Raw genomic sequence first — 23,175 nt, 5'->3', positions numbered from 1 at the left:
GAGCCTAGCAGTCTCCTGACAGACAAAGCTATCTGGATGCAAAGTTCTACTAGCAGCCAAAATTCAGCATCACAAGTAGTTATTTCAGTTTATTTTGCTCAGTTAAAAACAGAACTGCAAAATGTTTGGTACGTTTTATTTAGCAACATACAAGGAACAATATAAACTGCCACATAAAACTCGACACAAAACAGCTGGAGAACCACCCCAACTCCCTCCCCCGTAAAGTTATTTATTCAAAGTGGTACTTTTCTGCAGAAAATTTGTGTCAGAGCACTTGCTGTACACCAGTTTATACCGCTGCTTCTTGGTAATCTGTGTGGTGTAAGAAAGTCACAAAGTGCTCCAATTTTGAACTTGCTGTAACTGTAACTTCCTAAAGGTGTTCTTGTGATTTCCCCAACACATGTTCCACTGAAATGCACAGCACCCTTTAGAATAGATGGAGAGCACTTATCTACAGTCAACTAGATACCAAGTCAATTCCATAAAACTTTATCACAGGTCACAAATTAGGATGTTATGATGGACAAGAGAAAACACACAGTATAAGCTAATCATGCAGAGTGCCCTTTCAACTGCTCTCTCCTCACTCTGTGGCTTTCCCCCCCACACTCCATTTCAGACCAAAGGAGTTTAATGTTAGCATCAGTGACCAAGCTCAAATCACAGGTTGAATTAACAAATGCAGATACAGAGCTCATGCCAGCACTATATGAGCTCTGCTCTCGGTCATACCAGCTGTAAAAGTGTGTTTTTATAAGCTCTAAGGCATGTATACTAATATATGCTTAGAGTAAGTGCCAAGGCATGTATACTAATACATGCTTAAGAGTAAGTGCCATGATTTACTTCTACTAGAAAAATAACTCTTCACCTCCACTTGTCGTTCCTTTCCTTTTTACTCTTTCCTCACTTCCCTCTAACACTGGAGTGGACCCAAATAATCTTCTATTACTAAATGGATTTTAATCTCTTCGGTGCTGCATCCATTTGCAGTCCTCTTCTTCATCCTGACACTAAAATGTTTAGGAAACAAGGGCAGGAAGATGAAAAAAAGCCAACAGATTTTAGGACTGTAATGGGGAACATAGAGGACCTTGCTTCTATTTCAAAGTGGCCATAAATTCATTCACCCAGATCATGTCTGATAATTACCTGGTAATTACCACAGCTGGGCAACTTCTTTCAGAAACTGTTTCAGTTCTCTTCATTTATCTTATAGATAATTTTTTTGCAGTAATCCTTTCCAAAGGATTCCAAACATAAGGCCGAAGGTATATTCAGAAAAAAAAAATTCTAATCAATAACTTTGTACAAACTAATCCTCACAGTCTCTCTGTGAAGTAGGCATATATTAAATCCCATTTTTACGTACAGGGAATGTAGGCTCAGAAAAATGTCTTCCCCGTGGCTAGAGTAAATCAGCAACACAGGAAAAAATGCAGTTAGTTCCTGCCTTTCCACCTGCAGTAGAATTCACTAGACCAGGCTGCCTCAAATAAAAGTGAAATCAGTGTGTTATTTGTTTATAATAAAGAACAGTCAATTAGATGGCAGTACACTTTTCTCCCCCAAAAAAAGCTCAGGGTCTTGTCTACATGAAAACCTCACAAAATATATTATTAAATACAAAGTTTTGTGGTGGGCTGCTTCTAGTAAGCCATGCGGTGTAGTATATGAAGATTTTTAAACAAAAACCCCAAGACATCAGAATGTGTCCCTGTTCTTATCTGCAAGCACCTTGCACCACCAGGTCTGCTTTTCACTGCAGTTACATGCACTGAGTGTCAGCAGCAATGCTTCACTGCAATGCTTCCTGCACTGAGTGTCAGCAGCAAACCCAGACAAGCCTGCTTAACTGCCCCATTCTTAGGCCAAACCAGTAATACATTGCACAATTTCCAAAAGCAATACAAGTATTCAGTTTCATCTACAGAGTGTTGAAACCATGACTATACAAGTGATCACATTTCTATCAATACTAGAACTCAGAATAATTTTAAAATAAACCAAAATTATATATCTGGAATATATGTTAGCATCCTTCTAAGGCCATACAGGACCTCATTTCTCAAACTGCAAATACCAGCACCTTTTAGGGATCAGACTTACCCAACCTTAAGCCTCAAGGCAGTTTTGCAACTTGGCTGTCAGGGCAGTAGAACCGTCCCATGTGGGCACATCCAAGAGAAGGCCAGTGCAGGGAGATGCCTTTCCAGCAGCGTACATTACTGGAGCAGAACAGGGACCTCAAGTGAGAGTCCCAGAACTCCAGCTGACACTAGATTAAACCAGCATTTGTGAAGAGATTTAGCAGTGGCTCTCTGTTAACCTCCAGCTCTCCTGGAGTTAATGCTTCACAAATAATTTTTACCTTTATATAGTGTCAAACAAATATACTTTTTTCTCTACACTTAAACCTATCTCAGATGAAATTAATATTCTTAGGTGAGACTCTGGATCAGAATCTACAAGAAATAACTTTGTTGGTTACCAGTAGGGAAGCTAAGGAAAATGGGTAGTTTAGGACGAACAGATCAAAATAAATGCAGAGGAATTTTTTTTTTTTTTACTGTGGATTATTTCTCAATAAAAATAAAATCATGCTAGTTTTACAACTCTGGTAGCTTCATAGTATCTGAAGCAGCAATAACAAAATCTTCATAGAATTGTAAGTGGATGGGAGTCCAGACAATACTCCTGCCTGCTTGGTGAACTAAACAGACTCCCAACAGTCATTTCTTCAATGCTGTTGAAAATTGTAACTCACCACCAGTCTATCATCAACTACAAATACAGGTTAAAAAAAATCCAAACCAAAACCACCATTAGCAAAATCTGCTTGAAATGTTTTCTCTTATGGCTACAGAAAAATTAGCCAAATTCTTTATTCCACTAGTAGTGAAACACCCCCCATGTCAACAATGTGACCACATAATGTCCATACTTCAAGTCCTTATAAAGTCACATTTATTTAGACTTAGCACATATGGTTTCCAGTGATGTTTCTGGTTTAGGCTCCAGCTCCTCGGGGAATTCTAGTTTTTCACAGATTGTCTCCTTTATGGGTAGATACTGAGAGATCTCGTTAGGTTCCGTGAACAGGGTAGGTGGAACATTCTAAAAAGCAAAACTTTTACATGAAATGAGTGAAAGAAAAGAGGGGATAAGAAAAAGTATTCCAACCCCAAACTACTGCAGACAACCTATTATTTACTGGATGTAAACACCACTCCAGGCAAACTTTTTAGAGGCAAACAAAAAGGGAGGAGGAAAGATACAAGAAAATTTAAGTTGAGGTGTTTGTCACAAATAAAAATCAACAGCTCCAATTCCAAACGTGCCACAAATTATTCTGAGCCATTACTAGAGTTTTAAGGTGGCCTATTAACCTCAAATATTTGACAAAAACTGAAAGAGTCTATTACCAAACAGATCTTAATCCCTAATACGGCTTGGAAGCACATAAATTTAACACATGAAATTTAACATCATGGGACATGGACTACCTGATTTTGCAGCTGAACAGTTCTATGAAAAAATAAAATAATAAAAACATTTTGTTAACTCAATAGTAGAAAAAGTGACCTAATCCTATACCCTGTCATGTGATCTGAGCATTTATAAAATGTAAATCTGCTCTAAAATCACCAAAACAAAAGTTGCATAAGCAGAAAGAACTTTCTTCTGTATTAATTCCAAACTAACAAAGAAGGACTTAAGAGACACAGTATTTTCTATGCTGACCATAAAACTAAAAAGCAGACAGAAGGAAAAGAATCAAAGTTTTAAAAATGCAATACCTTTAGACTTGATATTTTGCTTTCCCTGGATGTGTATTCTCGCAACATGTAGGTCTTGTCAGCCTAATGGAAAAAAGCAATCATCTGGTATCAGTAAAACAAGCATTTTAAATACATTTAATTTAGGAAGCATTGGAATTTGGTTGACCACAAATTTTCACATAGAAGTAATGTACATTCAAATTCGTGAAGATAGATGACAACAATGTTGTTTTTTTACAAAAACCCGCCACGTGCATGTTTAAAAAAATTCTATGACTGAAAATGCTTGTTAATTTTTACTCAGCTAGAACTCCTACACATCTACACAGAATTACCAAAACCCAAATCTTAACATCCTGTATTATTTGTGAGATACCAGAACTCAATGTACCGCGGACAGTTATTTGCAAGTTACAATAACGTATTTGAAGATAAGACAGTATTGAACTCTTTACTGCTGCCTATTTTTCCTCTTGTGCTTCCTTCTCTAATCTGTGTTTGTAAAATGTATTTAAATTATTACATCACATGATGGGTAGCCTACTCTGCTCATACACATGGCATCCAGCAATTGGTTGCTAGCTCAGCACCACCACAATAATAAAATACACTAAGAAGTTTTTGTGCCCCCAAACATCAGTATTAAATTAGAGGAATATCACTGGGTCACTGGAAGTAAAATGGCAAAGGAACCTCTGTAAAGTAACTCATGATGGAAAGTAAGGGTTTACCTCATGATGAAGCCTTGTATCATTCATCCTGATGAGTACCCCATCCACTCTCAAGAAGAACCTCAGCAGCACAAAAAAGCTGGAAGGCATAACTCTCTGCAAAAATAAAGACGGTACATTCAGCACCTTACAAAGGCTTACTTAAGCATGTACTTGTCTACATCAGAAATTCACAATGTAAGACAATATGAGAAGTTTCCAAGAATTAAGTCAAAAGTTTGAGCAGTTGATGTGCTACAGCTATGACTGGCCAGTGGGGCAGACAGTGTCTCAAAGGACTATTAGGCAGGAAGCAGGAGGGAAAAGATTGTCCCCTGGAACAAATGACAGATGACAAAGATTTCAAGAAAACATAATTTCCAGTAAGGTCATATTTCTAAGAGCAAGGATGAAGAACATTTTGCTTTAACGTTTAAATCCCAGAAGGAACAACATGCAAAAAGCAGCTGTGTTTTGTATTAATCAGCCAACTGAGTGCCCGGGTATCTTTTATACACCTCCCAATACTCACTACTTTCACACTCAAACTTGATACTCCATGATCATGGAGTTCATCTTCAAACAGGAGTACTTCTTCAAAAAACATAATTTGTTCCCTGGCTTTCAATTTCTCTGTATTTATGTGTTCTGTTGTAGGAACAACCTAGACAAAAATATTAAGAGCAGTTAGCATATTAATTTTTTGCCAAACTACATACAGTTTGTTCTGATATTTTTAATTCCACAGTTTTAAAAAGGAAAAAACTTCTCAGGCACTAAGCTTAACACACTCCAAATTTCTAAGAGAAAAAATTAAAATCAAAGTTTCCAAGAGTTTCTTCTTGGAAGTAATATCAAGCAAAAACAAAATTTAAGAGTGGAAAATTCTGACTAAACTTCTCTCTGGGTACCAGGCTCAGTAGGGTTTCAGCTGCATACAATTCTGCTTTCTTTCAAAACATTTGAAGATGTCTTGTCTTCAAGATACATATGAGAAGTTAAGGTTTATAAACAGATTTCTGTGCATTTAACATCCCTAACCCACAACACACCTTGAAAATTATTCCAGTAAAGCCTTTTCACAGAAATCAAGTACCTGTATGTTTTCTATCTCATGGTCTCCACAGACACTTCTGGTGTCCAAATACTATGGAGCAAATTGTTTATTTCTATACTGTACTTTTAATTCCAGCACAACTCAAATGATCTCTAACTAAAGCAATACTAGTGAATTAATATATCTGCTTAGTAGCAAGCAACCTGTATGCAGTAAACAGAAGCTGGGAACTTCAGTCTTATTTTCACAAAAATAAAGACATGGGAGGGCCTGTGAGTTTAAATATGAGGAATTACTGAGCTGCTGTTGCAGAAAAACATCAGGCCACTGAAAGCAGCCAGGTCAGAAAGCGGACAAACATGCAAGCAGCAGAGCATGAAGGCACTACAGAATGACACAGCTGATAGTTCTGCTGTACATGAGCAGCTCGGGGCCCCGGAGCAGTCCCCAGCAAGAGCTGAAGCCTCCGATGTGCTTTAATCCTAAAATGCTTTAAGACACCACCCACCCTCATTATTAAAATAAGCCATGATTTGATTAGGATAAAATCATGAGCTGAGAAACATGAGAAGCCCAAATTACACTTTGAAATCAAAAATTACAAAGCACAAAAGATTTTAAAGAAGCCTACTGAAAGGTAAATGACAGCTTCAAAAAAAGTTTGACTGAAGCAAGATGCAGTCAGCAATTAACAAGAAGAAAATTATTACCTTTAATGTTGCAGTATCTCCCAGCAAAGTTCCTTTGTAATCTGTTGTGTAAGTCCAGTCATATGGCTTGACAACTTCCTTACTGTGCTCAGTCTCACTCCTCAACAGTGAAAGAGAAAACAGCTTTGTAGTAATTGCTTTATAGCAATTCTCAAAAAATTACAACCTCACATAAGAATTCTGACACTGTTCCTAACGAAAAACAGCAGCATTGTCTGAGCTGCAATCACAATGTCAAGACTTAATCATGGTTTCACGTCTGCTTCCATAATAACTTTGAAAACAATTATGAAAATTCTTGATCTATTTCAGTTCTATGACTCAAAGATTCTCATGCAATATTGCTGAAAAATTTGTATTTCAAGATCAATGTCTCTTTAAGTAGGCAGAAAGTGATCTCTTGACAACACACAGCAATCATTAACACTGCAATTTAGCTTAGTTTTCATGATAACTTTGCTTTGTTTCTGTGCTTTATTTCCTGATGCTCTACAACTAAATCAAATTTGGTAAATACTAAGCATCATAATTAGTTCTCATGCATCTTAGCCTTAGGAACAAAGCATGTTCTGCTTTGTTCCTAAGGCTAAGATTTTGAACATGTACAGCACTTTGCACCACCACACAATACAGTCTTGTAATGCTCAAGGCTCTATAAGTTTAAGTAAACAGAAACAGCATTAAGTCATGTTAAACTTGACATTTACTTTAAGAAAGCCATGACACAGCGGAAAAATACAGCTGACCCAATTTAACAGAAAGGATGATGACAGCAAAGAAAAGCAAAGTGACCTCTGTGATCACATGCTATATCTAGGGTAGAATCAAATGCAATGTGGTCTTCAAGAGTTCAATTTGTTCCTTTAACGACTGTATGACAGTTTCATATACAACACACGAGTACTTGCCCACTGGTGATAAAATACTGTACCTGCTCTCTTGCCACTCCTCTGCACAAGCGACTTTGATCATACCTTGACAATTATTGACACATTTTAAAGCATCTGTAGCATTGAACTCAATTCCAAAACCATGGTCATGCTGTATTCTTAGGACATTGTCTCCAAACATCATCTCTGGCAGGGAAGGCATGTGTAATTCATCAGCCAACCTGCAGAGAAAAATAAAAGAGGCATCAATCAGCTGATCACAGCTCAGTGAAAGCAGTCCTTGTTTTGGAACAAGGATTCTTTAGACCGTGATAACTTAGAAGACACATCACCAGGTTAATCATTTCACCTGAAATGCAGACTCATTGATCTGAAGTGACTTTTCCACCAAAAAAGTACTCCTAAAACATTCCTTCACCATCAGGCTCAGACAAAATTCTCACACATGAGGAATCAAGAGTATCTGAGAAACATGTAGAAGCCATTTTCCACCTGTGCTAGCAAATCCCTGGATGGTCAGTGGACCAACTTCAGTAGGTACTCAAAGAAATTTTCAAGAACTAGGACTCAACATAAGCAAGTTTGAATTCACGGCACAATGGTCCATTCCTCCAAATTTAGAAGCCTAGAAAAAAGATGCTTAAGACAACCCAGGCAGAGTATGTAAAAACTGCAGAAGACACTACTGTACTCTGCTGGTAGAAGACATGTACTGGCACACTTCCTAAACTTTTCTTCCTCACCTACCCGACTTCCCAAGATCAAAAAGGAGTATCTGACATTTGGAGAGGAGAAAGCTTTAGGAAATACACCACCTATTTGAGTGGGGGGAGGGAGAAGAGTGTCCTAATCATAATGTTCACATTGGTAACATGGCTGAACAAAAGTGGTTATTTCTGTAACTCTTAATACAAGAGGACAGTGTCAACCTAACTGAAATTAAAAAAAATAAATTCACAGACCTGGAAAATAAGATCCTATGTTTTTCCCAAAGAAGGCAGAATAACATTATGAACTTTTCCATTTAATCAAGTGTAGGAACCCTTGACCTGAAAAACCCAACCCCTGCATAGAAGAGTTCTTAGCTATGGCACATTTAATCCTTCACCTTTCCACACAGGTTGCTGAGGGATTTTTGCAATATATATTTGCCAGAAATAAAATTCCTACAGGTACTACTAATGTTCCCCAAGCAATAAAAAAGACAAAATGGGTCGCTGTGACCTTGTTGCACCTCCTACAACTGGCCTCAGCTCATTGATCCAGCCTGTCCAGATACTTCTGCAGAGCCTTCCTACTCTCCAGTAAATCAACACTTCCACCTGGCTTGGGGTCATCTGTGAACTTACTGAGGGTGCACTCAATCACCTTGTCTAGACCATCAATAAAGATATTGAACAGGACTGGGCCCAATACTGAGCCCTGGAGAACACCACTGTTGATGGGCCACCAGCAGGATGTAACTGCATTCACCATCAGTCTTTGAGCTCAGTCATCCAGACAAGGTTTTACCCAGCAAACAGTGCACCCATCCCAGCCATAAGCAGCCAGTTCCTCCCAGAGAATGCCTTACTAGCCTCAAGAAAGATAAAAGCAAGATAAATGAAAGTACATTTAACAAGACTAATGAGAGTCCTATGTATACTGAAATTTATTCCAGAAAATGAAACCAAGAAATATCTGCTAAATCCATCTGTCTTTAAGGTCAGTTGTGGTACAGCTGAACTCTCCAGTTCCACATTAGCAAATCTGACTTAAGTACTTGATGCTGATACAGGAACATTTCCTCCAATGATTTCAGTGGACTGGAAAGTTCTACAAGAAGATAGCAAATTATACACTTTTAATGAAAACCACTATCTTAAAATAGCTACTACTGAGACATGGTATGAGACGTTAAAAATATTCTTTTTCAAAAATAATTTTAAAAATCAGGCTTCTAATTAGCAGGTCTCAGTTCACAGAGATACAGAGATCCAAAACCGTTATAATCATACATTCAGAATGGTTTGAGTTGGAAGAAACCTAAAGGTCAACCTCTCTGCCATGGGAAAGGACACCTCCACCAGACCAGGCTGCCCAAAGCTCCATACAACGTGGCCTGGGATGGGGCATCCACAATTTATCTGGGCAACCCGTTCCAGCGACTCACCACCCTCACAGTCAGCAATTTCCTTCCTAGGGTCCAATCCAAATCTCTCCTTCAGTTCGAATTCATTCCCCCTTTTCCCCATACGACATGCCCTTGTAAAAAGTCCTTCTTCATCTTTCTTGCAGGCTGCCTTCCGTAATCATTAAAACAAAATTTTGGAAGTTACCTGTAACCCAAGTAGCCCGAGTTCTCCAGCCAGAGAATCAAGCTTGAGGAGAAGGAACAATCCCGGGCACCGAGCAGTGTCTCCCCCGCCCTGGGAACGCCGCGTGTTTCCTTCGCAAGGCCACCCGACGCCCCCAGCCCCTCGCTGTGACGGCTGAGGCCGCAGCCCCGCGGTGGCTCCCCGAGCAGCGGGGACACCGTGCTGTGCCGTGTCCCCCTGCGCCCCCGGCCCGGAGCCCGCCCCACCTCTCGGCCTGCGCCGACTTCATGATATGGGTCCGGGCGGCGCTCAGCTTCCACGGCCCGAAGGTGAAGTCGCGCCGGCTGCTCTGGAAAACGGGGTGCATGGCGGCCTCCTCTCCGCCGAGCAGAAGGCAGGAGGCGGCGGAAGGGGCGGAGGTGGCGGAACCCCTCTCCTCCCGCCTCCTCCCGCACAGCACTCACAGCAGCACGGGCGCCCCCGGAATCGCCGCCCCGTGGCGTTTCCGCTTCCAGGGCCGCGCGGAGCGGAGCCCCGGCGGCGGCGGAATCCTGGGATGCATCCGGAAGAGCGTTGCCAGCAGGGTGAGGTAGAGGATCCTGCCCTTCTGCTCGGCTCCAGTGAGCCCACAACTGGAGTGTTCTGTCCGGGACAGTAGAGACATGGAGCTCCTGGAGCGGGTCCAGCGAAGGGCAGCGAAAATGATTAAGTGACTGATCTTCGTTTGGTGGAAGGGCTGAGGAAGCTGGGTCTGTTCAGCCTCGAGAAGAGGTGGCTGAGAGGGGCCCTTATCAATGTGTACAAATATCTAAAGAGGGGATTCCAAGAGTATGGATCCAGGCTCTTCTTGGTGGTGCCAAGCAATGGGACAAGAGGCAACGGGTAGAAACTGATGCACAGACGTTCCACGTGAACGTAAGGAAGACTTTCTTTACTGTACAGTGACTGAGCACTGGAACAAGTTGCCCAGAGAGGTTGTGATGCCTCCACCACTGGCAATATTCCAGACCTGTCTAGACACAACCGTCTGCCATGTGCTCTGGGATGACCCTGCTTGAGCAGGGCGGTCGGACCAGATGACCCATTGTGGCCCTTTCCAACCTACCCAGTCTGTGATTCTGTGAGGTGATATGGGGGGACAGATGGGTGAGGAAGGGAGTCCACACTTCTCTGTGCTGCTGGAGCCACCGTGGGGAGAGTGGGCTCTCTAATCTCCTCTGCCCAGGATGAAGAGCCAGCAAGCTCACCCAAATCCCTGTTCCAGCAAAGCTGGGCTGCAGAAACCAGTGGAGAATGTTTGTGTGCCCCACAAGTGCTTGTGCCTTCAGCTACTTCCCCATGGGTACCTCACCAAGAGCAGTGGGACAGCTGGGTAGGAGCAGTTTTGGGGAGCTCTGAAGCCTCTGGACCATCTCCATGGCCACACTAACAGTTGCAGCAAGCATTACCTGGCTTCATCAAATAGGTGCCCTGCGCTATGTTAGTACACACACGTGTGTGCACACAGAATCACATCTGGGCAAGGCTAGAATGGGGCACAGTGGATAATCTGGTCCAACTTCCCTGTTCAAGCAGTCATCCCAGAGCCCATGGCACTGGATTGTGCCTAGACAGGTCTGGAATATCTTCAGTGAGGGAGACTCCACAACCTCTCTCAGCAACCAGCGCACAGACACTCACACAGGAAATAAGTTCTTCCTCACATTCAGGTGGAACTTCTGTGCATCAGTTTTTGCTCATTGTGGAATCTCTTGTGCTGGTTTGATACATTTTTGAGTGCTGTCCAAAGACGGTCTTTTTAAAATGTCAAAGTGCAATGGCATAGTAAGCTTTAAAAAGTCCTGTAGAAAAGTATCAGTAGAACTGGTTGAAAATAATACATCAGCTTAGTATTCCAGCACTGATGGGTGGGTGCTTGTCTTGCTTTTCTGCATCATCAAAAGGGAAGGCTAACTCCCTAGGGACTTCCCCTGGCACAGCAGCAAGACACACAGTCCAGCTCCTGCTGTTGGAACATTGGAGCAAACTCAGGCAGCAGCCACAGGAAACTGATGTCCACAGCATTAAAACCCCCACAGAGCAATCAAAATATAGCACAGCTCAGATCAAGGCTGTCACCCTCTGTGCTCAAGGGAATTGCCGGAGAAAGGCAGGAACTAGGGAGGGCAAGCACAGCATTTAATTTTTGTTCACCCTTTACGCTGTACCCTTTATACTGACACTATATCCAATGTCTTGCTTCAGATGTGTGTGCGGCGAAAAACTCCCAAATCTTATTTGTGTTACTTTTAATAGTGTTTGGGGGTCTAGGAAGTCTAGCACTTAGGCTCTACGGCTGCCTGGCACTACGAGCCGGGACAAATAATTTTACCTTATCCATGGATAGTACTTTTCCCCTGCCCTTTAACCGAGTTCCCGGGAAATGCACGGACCGCTCCGGGGCGGCCGCGCAGAACATGGCGGGCGGGGAGGAGGCGCGGCGGGCCGAGGCTGGGGGGCGGGCCGGCGGGAGGGGCAGGCACGGGGCTGGGGCCGTGCCCATGCCGGGAGAGGCTCGGGCCGCGGCGGCTGGCGGGGGTCCCGGGCGCCCCAGCCGGGAACGTACTGCTCTGGCGGCGGCGGGCGGTGAGTGCGGAGCCAGGAAGGGGACAAAGACGGCGGGACGCGCTGGCTCCCGGCGCGTGGGGGCGAAGCGATGGATGCCCGGGGCGGAGGACCCTTTTCCAGCTCTTTGTTCGCTGCCGGAGGGAGCGCGGGGGCAAAATGGCGAAACCCCCGTTCCCCACCGTATTTACAACTCGGTCCCACTCGTTTCGTGGGTGTGCGGGAAGCCAAACCGCTCTGCGCGCGGCGGGGATGGGATGGGATGCTGTCCCCACCCGGGCAACCCTGGCCCGGGAGGGCCAGGGCCACCTCTCCCCGAGGTCACTTTTTCCCCCGCAGGGTGCAGTGGGGCAATGAGGGGACGGGGAGCGCCAGGTGCTCCGGGCATCGGTATCGCAGGGTGCGGCCGCGGGGGAAGCCGCCTTTCCAAAACCCGCTCCGGCCAAAAAGTGTCGGAAAGGCACAGAGTTGGTGCAAGCATGCTGAGAGAGAAAGAAACTCGAGGGAAAGTGTTTGTGCACACGTCCTCAGTCACAGGCTAGGGAAGAGCCAAGTTATATTTTTTTCAAAGCATGGCCCAGTAATGTCTTTAATTACGTTTTTAGGAAAGTACAGATAAAAATGGGAAAAAGGTGTCTTTCCAGACTGACAGTGCTGCCTAATGCCACAACAGCCACGCAGATGGAAGCGTTTCTGTGAGTACTGTCTGGAACCCATGTCTGCCACAGTTGTAGTATTGGCTAAGATAACTTTCCTGAGTCCCTTCCCAGAAATGCTAAAATCAACTTTCCATTCATTGATGGACTCTTTTACTTTTTTTTTTGTCTGCATATTTGCATTTGTTTGTTTGTTTGTTCGTTCATTATCCTACAGATGTGTGAAGGACTGAATGAAGTAAGAAGTGATTGCCGTGTGAAGGCAGCAGGAAAAAGAGGAATTGCTAAGGAATTGGAAGAAATAACAAGGTTTCACAAAATGAGGCTGTGAATCAATGGAGGAGAAGTCAAGGATTAAAGGTTCTCAGGCATTTCTGTAGCATGGACTGCATCTTAATGCAAGGAAGTGTCTTTCAAACCTCATGTACAGAAAGTCAATTCCTCCAGTCCTTTGGTGTTGGCAGTAAAATGCAATCAGCAGTGTAGCTAAGGTGATTATAAACATGCAGAAATTATGTTGGGAGAGTACATGCAGTGGTGGTCCCTGAGTTTTTGAATGTTACTTAGCAACTGTTAAGGAAGAGTCAGCAGGATGTAAGACTGATCTCTGGGGCCGTTCGGGTCCAATCCAGCTAGCTCTGGACCCTGGCTCTTCACAGTCTTACAAGAACAAAAGTAAAAGACTAGAGGCACTCTTTCCTCTCGGAATGATCCATCATGATCCATCATGATCCATCATGATCCATCATGATCCATCATCCCACTTTGTTGTGGAACCACTCCAGGGAAGTCCAAGGGAGACAAAGAGAGGTCAGAGGTTCCTCCTGGGAGATTTTAAGCGCAGGGGAAGGGGGGTGGAGGAGAGGGGCTACAGCCAATGGGATACAAGTGAGGAGAGGGGCGAAGGGAGGGGTAGACCAGGGAGAAACCACCACCACTGGGGCTTAGGGGAGAGGGGAAGACATGTGATATGAGAGGAGAATCCCATAAGGATACAAATATACTATTCAGTATGTTTGTAAATACCAAACCCAGTGCAAAACAACAACTAAATAAACTATTTCATGCAATACAATAGCAGAGTATGACTAGCCTGGCATCCATAGACCGTCAGCAAATGCTGTATAGGCAGAATACAAGGTAACTATCAGGATAGGCAGAAATTTTTTAAAATGTGACTTTCTTTAAAGTAAGATAAGCAAAGGTATTTGATATTTGTCTTGTTTCTTGAAGAAACAAGTGATATTCTTGTTTCTTCACAACCTAGATGAAGGGGCTGGTAAGTAGGACTTAGAAACAAGTAAGCTCTGTAGAAAATTTTAAAGTAAAATGTGCCTATTTTTGTTACTTATTTCCCTTCCCCTTCACCTCTTCTTGTCTTTCCTGTTCTAGGCATGGTGTTATCCTCTTTGGTGTGCCCACAGGCAATTTACTGCCCCTTCACTTGCCCATCTAAAATATGTAGTTTCCTGCATGCTACAGGTAAATTTTAACAAAGGCAAAAGGGCCTCCAGTCTTTGGAAAGAGTTTGAAGAACTATTACCTGGATGTTTCTGAGCGTTGTTCTGCTTCTAGCTGCTCAGCATGTCTTGGCTGCTCCAGATCTGCACACTCTGACCATGAGCAGCAATTCCTCCCTCAGCAATGGGAAGGGCCTGAGGAACCTGACCACAGAGGAAGATGGGGCAGTCAGAGTCACTGAGTCTGTTGCTATAATTGTCATTGCCATCTTCATCTGTTTGGGCAACCTGGTGGTTGTTGTCACTCTGTATCGCAAGTCATACCTTCTCACCTTGAGCAACAAGTTTGTGTTCAGCCTGACCCTCTCCAACTTTCTACTCTCTGTGCTGGTGCTGCCTTTTGTTGTGACCAGCTCCATCAGGCGAGAATGGATCTTCGGGGTTGTTTGGTGCAATTTTTCAGCCCTGCTCTACATGCTGATCAGCTCAGCCAGCATGCTCACTCTGGGACTCATAGCTATAGACCGGTAAGCTGCTGTTTGGTAATGAATTGTAACAAATTGTCTGCTCCTCTCATAGAGTAACCACTGCTTGTTCATAGAGTTGAGAAGCACGTGGAGAAGGTTACACGGTGTACTGATGGAGTATCATTTTTACTTCAGCCCCTCATGAAATTTTGATGTGGAGCAAGAGAAAGTGATATCATCAATAATGGAAAATGCAGACGTTCATCTAGAGTTTTTTAAAGCTCTTGATGGTATAATAGCATACTATTTGATAAACATGAAATAGTGACTTAAAATTCCATATTATACCCTAAGCATACACTCACACATAAGAGCAGATTTAATGGTTGCATGTGTGGCTTCAGCCACGTTTGACAATCTTGACTGCGGTGATACCTACTTGTACATGTAACTGTTTCTAGAAACGGCTTCTGAGCCTGTTTGAAGTAAAAAGAACTAGATATCAGCATCATTAAAGCATGTTCTTTTCTTTATTGTATGTCTTTTATGCTCCTGTGGACTACTTATTTTCTTGCCCTGCAGGTACTACGCTGTGCTGTACCCGATGGTTTATCCGATGAAGATAACGGGCAACAGAGCAGTGGTAGCTCTTGTGTACGTGTGGCTGCACTCCCTTATCGGCTGCCTCCCTCCCCTTTTTGGCTGGTCCTCCTTGGAGTTTGACCAATTCAAGTGGATGTGTGTGGCAGCCTGGCACAAGGAGGTTGCCTACACAGCCTTTTGGCAGATCTGGTGTGCGCTGCTGCCATTCGTGGTCATGATGATCTGCTACGGATTCATATTCCGTGTGGCAAGGATTAAGGCCCGCAAAATTCACTGTGGGAGTGTTGTCATTGTGGAGGAGGACTCGCAGAGGAATGGGAGGAAGAACTCCAGCACCTCCACGTCATCCTCTGGCAGCCGAAGGAACGCTTTCCAAGGGGTTGTTTACTCAGCCAACCAGTGCAAAGCTTTCATAACCATCTTGGTTGTCATTGGGGCTTTCGTCATTACGTGGGGACCTTACATGGTAGTAATAACATCAGAGGCACTTTGGGGTAAAAACAGTATTTCCCCTGCTTTGGAGACATTGGCTACATGGCTGTCCTTTTCCAGTGCCATTTGCCATCCGCTAATTTATGGGCTGTGGAACAAAACGGTGCGCAAGGAACTCCTGGGAATGTGCTTTGGGGATCGGTATTACCGTAAGTCCTTTGTTCAGCAGCACAGGACGTCTAGGCTCTTCAGCATTTCCAACAGGATCACAGGTAAGATGTGGCTGCAAAAGACACGTTCTTAATATCACCAAGAGCAAGGCTTCCTGTCTGCCTGTGTTTGGCATGTTTCAGGGCTCTCCAAGGAGAGTTGGATGTTTCTGGAATTTTTAGCAGTCTTTTATCAGTCAGGTTACATTTGAAAGGAGAATTTTTCTAATTTTTTATAGTTAACATCATTCTCCTACTATAGTAAAACTTTCTCAGGCAGAGAAGACGTAGTGATGAGGTCAATAAAAAGAATTTATTTTCTTCTTTCTCAAGCATTTCCTTTTGTGTGCCTTCCATTTTGTGTTGCCCAGATTTGAACTCTACCAAAAGTACTTTTTACTGCACTTTTTCTTTGTTTAATGGCCTTATGCTACAACTCTTTAAAATCCACTAAGGTTCCACTGGCGTAACTTTCTGCAAGTTCAACTTTTAGGCTTAATTTTTGGGAAGAAAAGATCATAAACAAAGTAAAACTGTGTTAAACCATAAACTATTTGATGTGTTCCCAAGTTGCAGACTACCTCCAGTTGCTCAGTTTGGTGGCTTCTTTTTTTTTTTTTTTTCTTTTAAAGTAGCAACACAGTGACATTCAGATTTTTAATAATTTCCCTGATCATGTTCATAAGCTTCCAAAAATAGAGCATCTTCAAGGGGTATTTCATGCAAAGGCATAAACTGAAGTTGGGAAGGATGATCTAAAATGCAGAAGGAAGATGAGAGCAGCAAGGCATCTGTTTTCTGCAACCTGGGAACATTGGGAGAGACTGTCATGCAAATGAAAGAGTTATGGAGCTGTAGCCACATAACAACCTCCAGGAGCTTTGGCAAGTCTGTATCCAGGAAATTCTATGGATTAATACATTGGAAACTGAGGTGAGGAGGGAAAAGACAGGAAATTTCTTTCTTTTTCCAAGTAATAAACTTGAAGCTGTCAGCTTCTTATCAGATGTCTTAGCTGGAGGCTGATAGGGAGGAGAAAAAACTCCCAACAAACTCACAATAAAATCTCAAGGTGAGATCCAAAGCAGCATCTTTGTAAAAATCTCACAATCTCCTCCCTTCTTGTTTTGGAGATTTGAAAGAAGTTGGACATCTCTGTGCCCCAACCTTGCTCCTGAGCTCCTTCCCACACTAATGGCCTGTCACAGCTGCCTGTGGCTACCAGGTTATTCTCTGTCTAGAAGATGCCTGGCCAATCTCCCCATCCATGTGAGAGCATATGTTTGGTGCTCAGCCTGTCTGGCTGGTAAAACACACATATGCAGCAAGAGTGGGAGGGAGATGATGCAGAGAGAAAGGAGACTTGCTTTTCCAAACCTGAAAGGTGCTGACTGGATTTCTAAGATGGTAAGTCCAGAAGCTGTGCTCTCTGCTTCACCAATGTAAGTTTTATATGCAGAATAATAAATAAAGAGGTAGAGTGGGTATTACTAGAAGAGGTTTTTACCTCTGCAAGCTCCTTAACCATTCACTGTGTAATAAAAACAAAACTTTCTTGCAGATTTGGGACTATCTCCTCACCTTACTGCCCTCATGGCAGGTGGGAGGCCATTGGGAAACAGCAGCAGCACAGGAGATACAGGTTTCAGCTGCTCACAGGATTCAGGTAACTGCAAGTTTCTTGATCCCTACTTGAGCAGAAGTTTGCACTTGGCAGCAGTCTTGTGGACAGTCAATATTTACAGCCACAGATGTCTTCTGGTGGACAAATGACATGAAGCATCTGTTCTAGCTGTTCCAACAAAACTGCTACAGTTGCTTTTTTCCTCCCTTGCCCTCAACAGATTTACGTGCAAAATGGTGCTTACAGAATGGTGACACTCCCTTGGTAATGTGTCCTGGGAACAAGACTCACTGCTTTTCTGCCCTTCTCCTTCAGTTTCTGTTGTTCTTTGGAGACTTTCTCTGTATTCACAAGGAACAGAACAAAAAAGTGCTGTGAACAATGTTCTCTCTGTTTCGTATTTTGTAAGAGACCTTGTCTTGTTCATCCAGCAGTATAAACATAAACACTTAGGATGGTTTCAGCTTATAATTTCATTACTACTTAAGATCTCTCAATTGAAGATGGCTTGGAAAAGGGAAAAAACCAAGTTCTGATGGTAATTTTCTATCCAGATCTCTTGCTAGATTTTTCTGGCAGTTAACTCAGCTACCAGTCCTTAACTGCAGTAGTTATTTTAGAGAGTATTTCTGCTCTAGAGACACCAGAGAGTGATCTTTTAAGGGTTGCTTGGTGTAAGGCGTTTGTTTCCTACTTTTGTAAAGGAAGTCTGTGGAGCTGGGATTTATTTTTGGTAGTTGTTTTCTGTCTGTGCATTTATTCAGCAATTGTATGTGATAAAAGAGAGCAGCCTCCTGGTAAACCTGCCTCAATTAAGAGAATGTGGTGTTACCATCTTGTGGGAGCAGTTTAAACAAATGAACAAAACTAAAGTGATGCCAAAATGCTGTTAGAAGTGCCGTTGCTGGTTAAGGAGGGAGCACAGTTCATAGCCTGGGAATAGATACACCGTGATCTACTGTGAAATACTGTTTCACTTTGTATGCTTTACTGTGAGTTACTAAAGAGCAGAAGGAAGCCTTAGTCCCTCTTGCGTGTTGCTAGCTGCACCTAGTACATGATCCGGGGGCCTGCAATGCGCAGTCTCTAATCAGAATATTTCCCAATCCTTTCAATGAAAACTGACCTCATTCTTTCCTGTGCAGTGTTTAATGTGAGCTGAAATTTACTCACAAAAGCTGGATTTAGACATCTTTTGAAGGAACTGCTGAAAATAGGCTGAAAATGTATTGTTACCATATTGTATCTCCATGTTACTATTTTACTTGGGGGTTCTTGCTCTTTTCAGGAACAGATACAATGCTTCTTGAAGATTATAGCTCAGATGGCCCTCATGCCCCTCACTGCATCTGTCCTCCTCGAAGGAGGAGTTCAGTGACATTTGAAGATGAAGTGGAACAAATCAAAGGTGAGTGTAGGGGTAAGTATGAAAATGCTCAGAGTCAACTATACTGAATGCTCAGGAAACCTCACAGGACCTTGAGAATTGTCTTGAAAAGTATCTGACCACTGACAGACCTGATCACTCATGCAGGTACAGCAGAAAGCAAAATCAGGCCTTTCTTCCAGGTCTCAAGTAGCAGCAGTTAAGGACAAGAGTTAGAAGCTGGGATTCCCTGCATATATCAAAATTAAATTGCACAGCAGTATCCTCTCTGCAATTCCACTCATCTTAGTGGCTGTTACAAGTTTTGCCTGTTTTGTGTTTCTTGGGAAATATATTTTCCTACCCTCATATTTTGGTTGCATTATCTCTGTGTTTCTCATTTGCTGTCTCTTGTCAACTTTGTCATTTACAGACTTGAAATTCTTCCATTTACAGACTTCAATGATTTGAATATAATTTTATTCTGTTTAATTTACTTTTTCTTACTTAAATTCTACTTTACTTTACTGGGTGTGTTTTTCAGCATGTATGGGTGAAAACAGATGAACCACATGCAATTTTTTCAGTCAGCTTGTTGATTCTGGGCTAGCAGAACATTGCAGTGATCATCATGTCCGAACATTAATTTATTCTGATAGTTACAAAAATTTCACTAGAAGACTTGATAATAACAACTGAGTTTTCTAAACAATATGTGATTGTGGACAGGATGAAAATGAGCAGAATGCCTTTAAGAATCAAGTAATAATAAAACCTAAAATAATGAGAAAATTCTTTCTATGGAATTTTTAAACATCTTGGCAAAATTCCCTTTTGCCCTCTTCCCAGCATGAGATTAATATTTCCTTGTACAAACACATTAGCATACATTTCCCACTATCTTTCTGAGTGATTATCTAGGAGCAGACATCTAATTTCTTGTGAGTGAAAGAGGAAAGTCTCAGTGCACAATTCCCCACAGGTTTAGCAGTTCTCCTTGGTGAGTCTCAGGCTTTTCAGCATCCCTGAGGCTTTAAATTATTTCAGCAGCCTCACTGAAGAGTTGTATTTAGGATGAACTCTTGTATTGGTCAACATGTTGGTGGGTAGAGAGGTGTACAGATGCTACAAAAATAGCTGCAGATTATCCCAGGTCTGAAGCTCTGGAAGCTTTGTGTTCATAGAATGGTGTAGGAAGTTTGAGTATTGCTGGTAAATAACTGTTGGAAAATAAATAATTGTTGGAAAATGACTCTGTAGTTATTTTCCAGAGGGCATGATCATGCCTTTACAACAGGATCTATATTAGTTTTCAAGCATTTTCACAGCCATGCTTACCAACTGTTACCTTTTTTTTTTTCAGAGGCTGCAAAGAATTCTGTTCTTCATGTAAAAGCTGAAGTGCATAAATCTCTGGACAGTTACGCAGCCAGTCTGGCCCGAGCTATAGAAGCTGATGTGAAACTCAGCCTGTTTGGGGAAGATGCTTTACCAGGAGCCCTGTTCCCCTCATGGACTCTGACAGGAAGCAGTGGGAACATCCGGCGTGGTGCCAGGCCCCATGCCAGCCAAAGACTGAAGCTGCAGAGCATCGATGAAGGGAACATTTGACACGAGCACTGGAGTGGGAAAACAGAATGAAACCACCAAGCAGGTCCTACTGCAGCTGGTAGTGTTTCACCAGAACCAGGACACCTTGTCAGAATGTTTCCAGTGTTTTTTCACAGGGAAATAGCTGGGTTCTGGTACTTGCATTAGCATTTTACAGCAATGTTTGTTTACTGGTTGGGGTGCTACTGACTCTTCTGCACATCATTATCATACAGCACATAAGGAAAGCAGAGCTTGGTTTCATTGACCACATCATTAGTCAGTTGAATCTTGGGTCCATTGGCCAAAGCTGATACCAGAACAAAACAGAAAAGGTATGTGCAGTGTTTAATTCATTGTTACATCCATCCTTTTCTGACCACCAGGATAATCAGCTGATACTTGATAGCTGTAGTGCTCCAATAGGAGCTTGTGCATTGGATAAGACATAAAGCCTTACTCCCAGCTGAGCAATGTGGACTTCACTAAAGACAAAGCCTGAACTTTTCCCAGAGCTCATGCAGATTATGGTCCTACTTACCTTTGCTGGGGGATATTTCTGTCTGTTCAGCCATCAGAATGCCATATCTGACATTGGACTGTGTTTTGCTTCAGCGGCATGGAACACCAGCTCCTCTGGATGTAATGAATGGGAATAAACATGTGCTGGGAGCAGCACAGAGATAGGATTTGAGGAAATCATTAGTGCAGAATTCTTGGTTTCTTTGAGAACTTCAGCTCATGTTTTGCTGTTATTAAAAGGGCACTCTGTGGCTGTGCTAAACCTGACAGAATATAAATGAGATATTATCACTTCATATTCAGGATTCATCTTCTAGAGAGAAGACAGCTGTTTTTGGGTTTTTTTAATCATGAGGGAATGTAGTATTTAAGCTGTAGTTACCTCAGTGCTTTTATTTCTTGGAGTATTAATTAATTAATCTCAAAAATAAGAACATTTGGCACTTATATTGCACTTTGCATGTTCTTAAGCACTGTACAGACATTACCTTGTTAGGCCTTTGTGAGAGGGTTGATCAGCCCTGCTTGCCAAAGAAGGGGAACTCGGCACAGCCAAGCTGCTGGCAGTGAAACAAGGTGCAAAGGTGGCAAGTTCTATAAGGAAAAGAGGGATGAGGTGGATCATTCGAGTATATCCAGCTTGAGGAACTTTTCTGTGCCTTTGTGGGCTACCCCCTTCCTTACTTTGTGGGGTTAAAACCCTGCCTTACTGTGTATGCCAGAGAGGAAATGTAAGTGAGCAGGATAATTTCTTGGGAGTGGGTGTCAGTAGCAAATGGACTTAAGGACCGAGGGTTTGCATGTGTTTACTCTGTGTCTGCTCGCCTGTGCCTCTACCTTTCCCCAGAAGTGCTTTGTATGAGGTTTTGCTGCAGATTGTTTGGAAATCATGATCAGGATGTTTCCATCTGGGTAAAAACGGGGTGTACACCCATTGAGTTTTGTCTTTGTATGACTTACTCAGAGGCACAGAAGCAAAGTGCTATGAGGCAGAGCCTTGGTCCAGTACTGTATTTAGACATCCTATTTGTCTTTGTTCCTGACTCAGAGATGTATTTCAGCACAAGCTTATATCCATCTCTGGACAAAGCAACTTGACTTTCTGAACTAGCCTGAATCCCATTGCGTTCCCATGTAAAATATAACTGCATGCTTAAAATTCAGTACATGGTTTGTTGGTTTAAGAACAGGCTGTTAGAGCAAGAACACTTAAGTTCCAGAAAGCTGGCTCTTATGCAGGAATAAATAAATTAATAACAGGGAGGTTCTAACTCCTGCATTTTGTACTTCTAATGTGTTAGAGAGATTGGACCTGGGGACGCTCATTAGGAAAAAAAGAACCAAAAATCCCAGTATTTGCCAGGAAACACTCTGCAGGGCGGTCATTATTGCTGTCATTACCCTTACCATTCCAGTCGCAGTCCCTTGTAGTATTCAACACTCCTTAAGCTGTGCACTTGCCTGGAAGTTTTTTTTGTGCATCCCTTTTATTCTGTTTTCCTGCTTGAAAAAAGTTGAGCAGGGCGTTGATGAATGCCAGAAGGGCATACACTAGTATGAATGCATTGAGGAGGAGTAGGTGCTGGCCCATAATGCTGTGTTTAGGAGAAAAAATTCCAAGGCACATGATGAAGCACAAAATCAATAGTATTGTGTAAAAAGTACAATTTTCACACAGGTACTGAGACAAATGCAGCCTTCAGGCAGGTCAAGGGGGTTGCAAGAGTTTACACATGGCTGAATTTGGCTGCCTGTGTTAATGTCAGTAATCTGTTATTTGGTGTAAATGTTGTTCATGTACCAACATTATAACCAGTGTTGTTCTCTCACTTGAGTTGTCATTAACAAGATCAGTAATTGAGAAATGCACACGTTTTGTAAAACTGTATTCCCACCTTAAATACAGAAGAGAAAAAAAACCAACTTCTTTCCAGTTCCCGATGGTCTGTGGTGTTTATACTATTATTTCAACTTACATTCCCCCTTAAGTATTTTACTTTTGAACGTGTGTCCAGCGGGCGGGCTGATGCTGTCAGGCGCGGCAGCTGGAGCCGTTTCCAGGACAGGGAGGTGTCCGGGTGAGCACGGCTCCCTCCGCCCCCCGCGGGCTTTGGGAGCGCGGCCGCGCCGGGTGCGCCCCCGGGGCGGGGCCCGAGGCCATGCCCACAAGGCCACGCCCCTCATTGTGTG

General features: G+C 42.8%; 2 protein-coding genes across 7 annotated transcripts; one reads left to right on the top strand and one right to left on the bottom strand.

Annotated features, from left to right (window-relative positions):
* Positions 1 to 122: 122 nt before the first annotated feature.
* Positions 123 to 9,940, bottom strand: TIPRL (TOR signaling pathway regulator). Of its 2 annotated transcripts, none has more exons than XM_063148285.1 (7): positions 9,719 to 9,940; positions 7,197 to 7,376; positions 6,266 to 6,365; positions 5,031 to 5,162; positions 4,520 to 4,615; positions 3,807 to 3,869; positions 123 to 3,136 (listed from the first exon to the last, which is right to left on the bottom strand). In XM_063148285.1, exons 1-7 carry the CDS (start codon positions 9,817 to 9,819, stop codon positions 3,092 to 3,094), a joined length of 717 nt encoding a protein of 238 aa, XP_063004355.1. In that variant the 5' UTR covers positions 9,820 to 9,940; the 3' UTR covers positions 123 to 3,091. The 2 variants fall into 2 exon arrangements, with proteins under 2 accessions (XP_063004355.1, XP_063004354.1); XM_063148284.1 differs by having other exon boundaries at positions 2,957 to 3,123.
* A 51-nt stretch (positions 9,941 to 9,991) lies between these two features.
* On the top strand, positions 9,992 to 22,921 carry GPR161 (G protein-coupled receptor 161). Of its 5 annotated transcripts, none has more exons than XM_063148281.1 (9): positions 9,992 to 10,041; positions 12,662 to 12,751; positions 12,930 to 13,072; positions 14,105 to 14,194; positions 14,288 to 14,699; positions 15,222 to 15,946; positions 17,445 to 17,549; positions 18,796 to 18,915; positions 20,237 to 22,921. In XM_063148281.1, exons 3-9 carry the CDS (start codon positions 13,048 to 13,050, stop codon positions 20,482 to 20,484), a joined length of 1,725 nt encoding a protein of 574 aa, XP_063004351.1. In that variant the 5' UTR covers positions 9,992 to 10,041; positions 12,662 to 12,751; positions 12,930 to 13,047; the 3' UTR covers positions 20,485 to 22,921. The 5 variants fall into 5 exon arrangements, with proteins under 5 accessions (XP_063004351.1, XP_063004349.1, XP_063004352.1 ...); XM_063148279.1 differs by lacking the exon at positions 9,992 to 10,041 and adding an exon at positions 11,996 to 12,077; XM_063148282.1 differs by lacking the exon at positions 9,992 to 10,041 and adding an exon at positions 11,996 to 12,077 and having other exon boundaries at positions 12,930 to 13,203.
* The last annotated feature ends 254 nt before the right edge of the window (positions 22,922 to 23,175 follow it).

Source organism: Melospiza melodia, chromosome 2 (genome assembly GCF_035770615.1).
Source record: "Melospiza melodia melodia isolate bMelMel2 chromosome 2, bMelMel2.pri, whole genome shotgun sequence".
Lineage (NCBI taxonomy): Eukaryota > Metazoa > Chordata > Aves > Passeriformes > Passerellidae > Melospiza > Melospiza melodia.
This window is presented reverse-complemented; position numbering and strand designations above follow the sequence as displayed.